Source organism: Pinus tabuliformis, chromosome J, assembly GCF_031772625.1.
Source record: "Pinus tabuliformis cultivar Carrire ecotype Pingquan chromosome J, CPIR1, whole genome shotgun sequence".
Lineage (NCBI taxonomy): Eukaryota > Viridiplantae > Streptophyta > Pinopsida > Pinales > Pinaceae > Pinus > Pinus tabuliformis.
In genome coordinates this window covers 679155372-679165823 of record NC_142295.1, presented here as the reverse complement: position 1 = coordinate 679165823, position 10452 = coordinate 679155372, and the positions used below count along the sequence as shown (strand labels likewise).

General features: G+C 41.4%; 1 protein-coding gene across 1 annotated transcript; it reads left to right on the top strand.

Moving 5' to 3' along the window:
• Nucleotides 1-3803: 3803 nt before the first annotated feature.
• On the top strand, nt 3804-7184 carry LOC149228670 (uncharacterized). Its single transcript, XM_089380832.1, has one exon. It carries the CDS (start codon nt 3804-3806, stop codon nt 7182-7184), a length of 3381 nt encoding a protein of 1126 aa, XP_089236958.1.
• Nucleotides 7185-10452: the final 3268 nt, after the last annotated feature.

Here is a 10452-nt window from a genome sequence, read left to right as displayed (position 1 = left end):
TATTCCCCTTATGATCATGGTAAGCAAGCTTGTAATAAGACCTCTTATCTTTTATATCATAAATATTTTAGAATTACACTCTGAGAAATTATAAACTTTGATGAATGGGATAAACAATTTTCTCCTTAAGAGAACATGGATGACAGGGTAAGAGTTGCAGATGCTAAGATTGAATCAGTTTCTATTTTGTATTGATAACCGTTTTTAGGTTGTTTAAAAACATTAAAATGCTTTATAGTACTTCTAAATATTGAGAAGATTTCACAAAAATAAAATGGGGTTTTCAGAATTTAAATATACCTAATTACATAGAATTTTTTCTTTCGTTTAAGGCTTCCATTTCTCAAAAGTAAATACCAAAGCTATTTCTTTTGAGTAACTTTTCAATATAGTAAAAACCAATGGGAGACTTCATACAACTTTATTTTCATAAGATTCTAAAAAATAAACTATGTACATAAATTTGCTGAAAATTGAATATTTACAAGGGAGAAGGGGTTACCTCCTTAATTGAAGAATTTTTTCAAGATAAGGCCGTTAACAGGAAGAGGATCTCTCTTTCCTGATAGATCTTGCAATATGAATGTGGAAGGGCCTATCTTTTCGCTGATTTGAAATGGTCCAAGCCACATTTTCTGGAACTTAGTGTGTTTCCCTTTATCTTCATGGGCTTTGTCCCATTTCAAAACTAGATCACCAACTTGTAATTGTTTTGAACTGGTAGAAGTTGTATCGAACGATGACTTGATAATTTGCTGATGTTTTGCATGTATGATTCTGGCTTTTTCCCTTTCTTCTTCTAATTTCAAGATTTGATCATGTCTTAGTTGAATAGAAGATGAGGGACTTTCTTCAATAAACTGCACTAAAGCTAGAGATGGAAGTAGTAAATTTGCTGGTATGACAACTTCCTTTCCATATACTAGATTAAATGGAGAAGTGCCTATGGAGGCCTTCTGTGTTATTTTGTCAGCCCATAGTGCAAATATCAAAGATTTATGCCAGTTTTTATGATTCTGCTTAATAGTCCTCTTAATAATTTTGATCAGATTTTTATTGGTGGATTCTGCTAAACCATTACCCTGAGGGTAGTAATTTGCAGAATACTTCAATTTAAATCCCCTTTTAATAGCAAACTCAAATATAGAATTTCCAGGGGCATTGTAGGATCTATGATGGTTGAGGGTGGATTTGAAATGGGAGGCGGGAGCGGCGCTTCGTGCTAGGGTTTTCACAGGTGCGCAGGTCTGACAGAGGGCCACGGTGACAGAGGTTGGTTCCTGCGACGGAGGAGGGACTCCGTGGACAGGGTCTGCGGCCTTATCGACGGTAACGACCTTTTCAGCCCAGTTAATTTTTTCAAGAAAACTAGAGTTTAAACCTAGCTGATAATACTGAACGAGATGGACGAGACGGGGGGGGGGGCTGCAAACCCCTCCTTCAAAAATATAGTGATGGGAGAAACCAGTTCAGAAGGAAGTCCAAACGGAAACAAGGAAAACCTAGCCCTGGTAATGGGCAACATATGGCAGAAGAGAATGAAAGGAAAATGCCTTCCACGAGCTCAGAAAAAGCCCAGGTATGTCATACCCTTCAATAAACTGGAGGAATATAATAGCTATATGAAGGATCATGCATTAATCTGCAAATTTATCGGCTATTGGCCTTCAGAGAAGGAGCTGAATAGGTGGATAGATCAGCGATGGAAACCCCGAGGTCATATAGATCTTAAACTGGGAGCGCAGGGTTTCTTCACGGCTGTATTCACGAACCTGGAAGATAAGAACAGAATTTTTGAGGAAGGGCCGTACTTCCTGAATAATGCAGGCCTGTTTATGAAGCACTGGGAGGAGCGGTATAACCCTGACAAAGAAAAACTAATGGATGCTCCGGTGTGGGTTAGGTTGTTTGGGTTACCTGATGAGTTTTGGGACCCGGAAATCTTGGAAGGAATAGGCAACTCAATAGGCAGTTTTGTGAAGACTGCAGAGGCCACCAGAAGAGGAAAGTATAATGCCTTTGCTAGAATTTGTGTTTTCATGAACTTAGCTGAACCACTCCCGGAAAATATTGAGTTGGAATACCATGATGAAGTCTGGACGCAGGCACTTGATTATGAACACATTCCCTTCCGCTGTCGGAAATGCCATGAGTATGGCCACTTATACAGGAACTGCCCATTGAATAAAGAGGAAGGGGAGAAGCCAGGAAAAGATAGGGCAGCAGACAAAGAGGACGGCTTCCAGCAAGTCTATAGGAAGAAACGGCCAAACAAGGAAAACATGAAACCCAAAACGCAGGAAACACCCAGCACAATAAAAAGCCAAAATAAGTTTCAGGTGTTGCAAGATAATGCGGAAGGGTATGAAGTAAATTTGAATGACGATGAAGACCCAGAGAACTCGCCCATGGAGGTTTCCCGCGAAGAGAAAGAGAAAGCAAAAAGCCCATACAAACCAAACAAAGAACAAACAGAGGAACAAGAGACGGACGAAACAATGGAATCACATATGGAAGTTGAAAACCAAATGGAAAATGAGGCCGAAGAGGAAAAGCTAATGAGGAGACTGCTACAGGAGTGGAAATATTTGGATAGCAGATTTATACCAGAAAAACAGAAACAGTTATTCAAGGAGGCCTTCCAGAAATACAAGGAACGGAAAGGGGAAAACCTGGAAAAACAAATAATAGAGGTTGAGGAAAAACAGAAAGAAGTGATAGAAATGGAAAATGCTGGTAAAAGCAGCAGGAAAAGAGGACGGAGAACGCTAAATGAAACTATCCAATCGGTGGGTGAAACACTGATCAACTCTGGTAAAGTGATACCTCTGTCAGAGGTATTTTTCCCCTCCCTCCAAAAGTTTTAAATGATTATTGTTAGCTGGAATATTAGGGGCCTACATAGTAAGGGGAAGCAAAGATACTTGCGAGATAAACTCAAAAAAGAAAAACCTAGCATTTTAATACTGCAGGAGACTAAAATTGAGGTACACCAGTTAGAAGAAATAGTTGAAAGAAATAGATTGAATTACAAAGTAATGGGACAGGATGCCATAGGAGTTGCTGGAGGAATAGCAATATTGTGGAACCCAAATGAAATACTTCTAGACAAGTGGACTAGCATGCATGGAATCTTGACTGGGCTGGGCAGGATAGTGGGGACCAAGGAAAAAGTGGTCATCACAGGTGTATATGGACCCACAAACCCTGGAGAAAAAGAAAACTTTATCAGAAGCTTGAGAACGACCCGACAACTTTTTTCTGGACAACCTTGGATCATTGGAGGAGACTTTAATCTAATCAGATCCCTGGAAGAGAAAAAAGGGGGAGTCCGAAGGCTGGATCAATTCATGGACAAGTTCAATGAGATGATAGAAGACCTAAGAGTAGTAGATATGAAAACCATCAATGGAGTCTATACATGGAACAACCGAAGAGGAGGCAAGAACCAAATTGCCTCAAAATTAGATAGATTTCTAATATCTGAAGACATCTTGAACAGAGATATCTTTGTCGAAGCCAAGATCATCCCATCCTTGGGCTCAGATCATTGGCCAATCCGATTGGAAATCGACATTAAAAAGGTCCAGGGCAAGAAACCGTTTCGGTTTGAAGCATTCTGGTTACGGGATCCGAACTTCATAAAGAAAGCAGAAGAATGGTGGAACCAAAGTCGGGTGCAAGGTAGAGGAAAGATGCACACGTTTCATTTAAAACTAAAAGAACTGAAGATGAAGATTAAGAAATGGAACAAAGAAGAATTTGGCAACATCGTAGAAGACAAGCAAAAGTTAGAAAAGGAAATGGAGGACATCCAACAGAAAATAATTCTGGAAGGCAGGACTGAGGAGAGCATAGCCAAAGAAGGGATTCTGCTGGGAAGGATGGAAGAAAGAAGAAAGCAAGAGGAAATCCTATGGCGGCAAAAATCTAGAGTTAAATGGCTTCGGGAAGGGGAAAGAAATACTAAGTTTTTCCATCAGGCAATGGTTAAGCATAGACAGGGAAATAGAATTCTTTCCATTAAAGGGAATAATGGTACAAGGCTGGTGGAACAAAAGGAAATTGAGCAAACTCTAGTCGATCATCATAGAGGAATTCTCTCCGAACCCCAAGTAGATAGAGAGAGAGCTATCCAGGAAATATGCACTGCTATTCCCAGACTAGTTACGGAGGACCAGAACAAAGCCTTAATGAGGATGGTTACCTTAGAAGAGCTGGAAGAGACTGTGAAAGCAATGAGGAAGGGCACAGCACCGGGCCCGGACGGCTTTACTGTAGATTTCTACCAGGCTGGCTGGCATTTTCTTGGAAAAGAAATACTAGATTTGGTAGAAGAATCAAGGGTGCAACAGAAGGTATGGCCGGCTCTCAACTCAACCTTCTTTACTTTAATCCCTAAAGGTGAGAATATGGAGGATGCTAATGGCTTTAGACCGATAGCTCTTTGTAATGTAGTATATAAGATCATAACTTCTCTTATTGCTAGAAGATTAAAACCCTTGCTGGAAAGTTTAATATCGGCAGAACAAACTGGGTTTGTGGAGGGGCGACAGATCCTGGATGGCTTAGTTGTCTCTCAAGAAGTTATCCACTCCCTCAAAGATAAAAAACGGAAAGGAATGATGATTAAGCTCGATTTATCCAAAGCCTACGATAGGCTCAACTGGAGATATCTGGAAAGAGTTCTTGCATGCTTTGGCTTCCACAAGAGATGGATTACATGGATCCATAATCTCATATCTTCTCCTAACTTTTCAATCTTAGTCAATGGAAACCCTTCGAACACGTTTAATGCCTCCAGAGGTATTCGTCAAGGAGATCCACTGTCTCCTTTCCTGTTCATCGTGGCAGCAGAGGGTCTAGGAAGGTATATTACTCAGGAAAAAGCAGCTCAAAGATTAAAAGGACTTCGCTTATGGGGAAACAGACTCCCCCTTACACATCAACAATTTGTTGACGATATAATGCTCTTTGGGGAGCCAACTGTTAAGGAAGTCAAACATCTAAAGAAAATCCTTGACCTGTTTGCTGAAGCTTCGGGACTTGAAATTAATCGAGATAAGTCATGTGTTTTTATCTTCAACACGGTGGATCAAGTGAAGACTCACCTTATTAGAATTCTGGGCTTTAAAAAGGGTGAGCTGCCTACCAAGTATTTGGGTAACATGCTGGACTTCACGTCAAAAAGATTAAAGAATTGGCAGGGCATCTTAGATAGAATGAGGAAAAAAGTCTCGAGCTGGGCCTTTAGGGTCCTGAATATTGCTGGCAGAATTGTTTTAGCCAAATCGGTTTTGCAGGCTATACCTATTTATCCACTCTCAATAATGGCAGCCCCGAAAGGAGTTTATGGGAAGATTAGAGAAATTATCAGAAATTTCATTTGGCGAGGGTCGGAGGAAAAGAAGAAATGGGCCTTGGTGGCCTGGAATCAGCTTACAGAGAGGAAAGAGAAAGGTGGGTTGGGATTAAAAGACCCAGAACTGCTCAATCAAACCCTGGGAGCTAAACTTTGGTGGAGGTGGGTGCAAGGGGGAAATGACCTTTGGAAATCAATATGGAGAACAAAATATCGAATGCCAGATTCACAGGTAGACATTCTAAGACAAGAAGAAATGCCTCGCGGATCCGCGGTTTGGGAACTGGCCAGCCAGAATAGAGACATTGTCAAGCAACATGCGTTCTGGGAAATCAGAGGAGGTAATGAAGCCCACTTCTGGGACGACAAATGGCAGCAAAGAGAAAGACTGACTAATATGCAGAGCCTTCATCCAATCAGAGGAAGAATTGAGGAGAATAGAACAAAGGTCAAGGATTATTGGAATCCTGTCAACATGAATGATTGCTGGAGATCCTGGAAGGACCCATTAGAGTGGGATCAGAGTCTCAATCCAGACCTGCAGTCGGCTTTCAATAAGGAAATGAATTCAAGAAAAATCAAGGTAAGGGACGGAAAAGATATCCTACGATGGGGTAATACCATGAGAGGACTTTTCTCAATTAAGGAAGCATATTATCTGACAAATCCCCACAATCTCAATGATGGCCAACAGGACTGGAGGAAAATTTGGGATCTAAATTGGTGGCCCAAAGTAACCACTTTCGCCTGGATAGCTTTGAAAAATAAAATTCTTACTTGGGACCGCATTCAGAAACGGGGTTTCTCGGGACCTTCGAGCTGTTACCTATGTAAAAATCATGAAGAAAGCAGAGATCATATCATGATCCATTGCCCGTATATTAAACAACTATGGTCTCATACAAAGCATACCTTTAATAAACCTGAGATGGAGATTAAAGCTTTCAACGAAATGGTTTTCCACTGGAGAGAGGAAACCTTCAAATGCAGAGTCATACAGAGAGCCTGGAACCTTGCCTCAGGTTTTATAATATGGCTGGTATGGAAGGAACGTAATGCTAGAATTTTTAAAAATGTCAATAAGGAGCCTGAGGTAATTTGGGAGCGGGTGGTAGAGGCGCTGAGAGAAACCATTCTGGTAGAGAGATGGCAGGACGAAGATTGGAAAGCAGATCCAGGGGAACACGAAATTTTGCGCAGACTAAACCTGCAATTTGAGATGGTGCAGTATCAATTCAGGAAAGCTCAGGACATGAGGGTTAAAAGTCCAGACACGTTTACCTATCCCAGGGATCAATTTGTAAAACTAAATTTTGACGGGGCTTCTAAGGGCAACCCTGGGGATGCAGGGTTCGGGGGTATTTTCCGAGACAGCAACAAACTAGTAAGATGGATATATGCTGACTGGGGAGGGAATATGACTAACAATGAGGCCGAGTTCTGGGCTCTCCACACTGGATTGCGAATAGCTATCAGAAACGGTTATTCAAACTTGGAAATTTCGGGCGATTCCCAAATAGCCATTGACATGGTTAAGAAACTCAGGAATGGTAAGGGGTGGGAAAAGGTGACCAAGAGCTGGCGCACAGCAGGTATCGTTCAGGAGATAGCGGATATGATTACAAGAATAGACTACTGTATCTTCAATCATGTTCGAAGAAATGGCAATAAACCTGCGGACTGGCTGGCCAATTGGGGCAGCAGAGGACAACAGAGCAGGATTGATAGTCAGTGGAGGAATCCGGAGGCAAACGGGGATTGGAAAGATCTACACACGCTCATTAAGGCTGATCATGATGGTGGCATCGGGGATCACACTTAATTTAATGAAAGACAGTAGTAAATGGCAGAGGTTCGATCGAGCTATGACCAAAGTTCGACTGCTTAAGGTGACGGTGTTATCGGGGAACACTCTTAAATCAACGAAAGAGATGATCAAATGGCAAAGACACGATCGAACCATGACCAAAGTTCGAACACCTCAGGTGCTAAGTGGCATGCCAATTCATACAATGATGAAGCAGGAATTGAAAGGAGGTACAGTGGCGGCTGAGGGGATGAGTACCAAGGATTACGCATTCGATGCGATAATTAAGACGCATCAGCTGAAAGGGGAGATTAACGAGGTGTCAGGATACACCGTAGTAGATGTGATTATGGATAGAAAGGTCGACGGTAGTGGAGTACCGGATCTCGATAGGAAGAGACCGGGCACTCAAATTCGGGCACCATTATATATGCAATACACTAGAAACCGTCGAGTTCAAGAGAAACAAAATTCGACAAACAGCTATCTTTGCGGGACAACTTGGAATCACTTTCAGAGTCTCCAGCGGAAGCAATCGAAGCGGGGAAATAATCCGAGAAGGAAGAACGGTAGGGCTGCTGGAGGCATGGAGACCCGTCAGAGAGGCCGAGGCGCAGGGGAGCGGGATGTAATTAAGGATGAATGGGAGCAAGGGAAGGGCAAAAGCCCCCTAAACCGGGAACCCCCAATCACAATTTGGGATACAGAGGACGACTCAGACGAGAAAGAAGAGGGTGGCTCTGGGAAAAGACCCAAGGAAATGCAAAAGAGAAGCCTTAAGGGAAGCACGCCCCAAGTGGAAACAAATTCGTCCATGCAGCAGGTTTCTGAAGATAGGCGCTCGGGGCTCCGCAAGAGAGGTCGTCCACTGAGCAGTGGGCAAAGCAAAACGCAGAAGGGGGATAAAGACCACGGAACAACAGAGTATGAGGAAGGGGAAAATTCTGGCAGGCGTCAGCAGAGACAAACGAAACCGAAAAGGACCGTCATGCATCAAATTCGAGCGGCGGAAAAAGCCTTTCAAAACAACGTTGACCCCGATATTCGCAGGATTATGCAATTTCTTGAAGAGGAGGCCAAGCAGGAGCAATCGGCAGACGAAATGGAGGAATGGGCTACAATCCTCCACGACCCGGGCCACACTCGTGGTCGCAGGACCTTGTTCAAGCAATCCCTTCACATGTATTGGGTAATGAAAGGCTTGATGGCGAAGGCCCTGGAACAGGTTGCCAAAGAAATGGCGGATTTGCTCCAGAAGAAACCTGAGATAAGCAGGGAGCTAAGCTATATCCGCACAACCCTGTCAAAGCAGGAGGATCAACTGGATGAGATCCTCTGCCTGTTGAAGGGTGAACGTCAGGATCCTGTTCAAGAAGACAGACAACCGAATCCCGCGCAAGAAGCCCGCCGACCGGTGGACGAGGAAAATGCATGAAGGCAGATATGTTTTACTATGCTACTGTTGGTCCTGATTTTGCTTGCGTCTTTTTAAATGAATAGTAGAAATAATAATGTAGTTATGAATAGGATGTAATGTAAGTTTCAAAACTGCTATGCTGTGTTAGCTACTTTGGTTAGACGGAGAGCCTATTACTTCTGGGCTGGACTGAAAAATTACAGATGGTTTTGACCCGGTTTCCCCTTGCGGGCGGGCATCTATGTTTGGATCGATGTATCTTTTTGAACAATTTTCAGTAATAGAATGAGTACTACCTGAGCTTACAAAAAAAAAAAATATAGAATTTCCAGAGAAATAGGATGCATTATAAAAAACAAGAGCATTTGGGACACCAAACCTGGTAATAATGAATTGTTTTATGAATTCCATGATTGCCTCAGAGTTTGTTGTCTCCAAAGGAATTGCTTCAACCCACTTAGTGAAGTAATCAGTGGCAGTAAGGATATACTTATGCTTTTTGGATGAATGTGGAGTGATTTCTCTAATGATATCCAATCCCCATTGCTCAAAAGGTTGTTCAATGTTCACTAGTTGCAAAGGGAAAGCTGGCTTTCTTTGTCTTCCACTAGTGGTTTGACAACTTTGGCATTTCCTTACGTATTTATGAGTATCTCTAAACAGGGTAGGCAAATAATATCCAGCATGAATGATTTTGTGAGCTGTTGTATCAGCTCCAAAGTGTCTTCCTGTTGGTCCGTTATGTAGCTCCTGCAAAACCTTTTGTGCTTCAGGTTTTTCTAAACATCTTAACAAAATTGAATCATAATTTTGCCTAAGCAATACATCATTCACAATTATGAAGTTTTTTGCTTTCAATATAATGGCACGTTTGTTTTTATAGGAAAGATTAGAAGGATCATATCCATTTTTTAAATATAAAATCAGATCTGCATATTGCGATTCAGGATCTGTGATACTTATCTGATTGATTTCTTTAGTATCTTCTGTACCTTTAGGTTCTTGAATATTGGATGCTCCTGCTAACAACCTGCAAAAACCTTGGCCTTTGACAATCTTTACTGGCTTGATTTCTAAGTCATATTCTTGTAATGGTGTGACCCAATTTGCTCCCTTTTCTCCCAATTCCCTTTGAACTAGTAATTGTCTTACTGCTGAAAAAGGAACTATAACTTTTGTGTGAGCTTTTAAGAGAAAGGGTCTGTAGTGTTTAATGGCTTTGTACACAACAAAGGCTTTTTTTCAACTTCCGAGTAATTAAGTTCAGCACCTTGAAGATTTGAGTTGTAAAATGAGATTGGTGCTTCCAAATTTTGATCATTAATCTGAGTCAGCATTGCTGCATAAGACGAGGCGGATGCGAGGGTATATAGCATGAAATGACTTGAAAAATTGGGAGTGCTTAAAGCAGGGGCATTAATGATTGATTGTTTGATAGAATCAAATGCCTCTTTCTCTACAGGTCCCCATTTAAACATCGAATTTTTCTTAATCATCGTTTGCAATGGTAAAATAATCTGGGAAAAATCTGGAACAAATCTTTTGACAAAGTTAATTTGAATAAAAAATGACTGCATGGATTTTTTATTATGAGGGAATGGAATATCAGAAATTTCTTTAATTCTATCTGGATCAATATAAATACCATCCTTTGAAACAATGAAGCCCAGAAGCTTTCCTTGGTTAAGAGCCAAAAATGACTTCTTTGGATTAAGCGAAATACCATACCTTCTGCAGCGCTCAAAGATTTGTTTCAAATCATGTAAATGATTAGATATTTTCTTGGAAAATACAGTAATATCATCTAAATAGACAACTACTGATTTATTGATCAATCCTTTGAATGTTATATCCATTGCTCTCCGG

Coding starts and splice junctions, on each gene's coding strand:
- LOC149228670 (XM_089380832.1), top strand. CDS start 3,804: ATGGAGGACATCCAACAGAAAATAATTCTGGAAGGCAGGACTGAGGAG.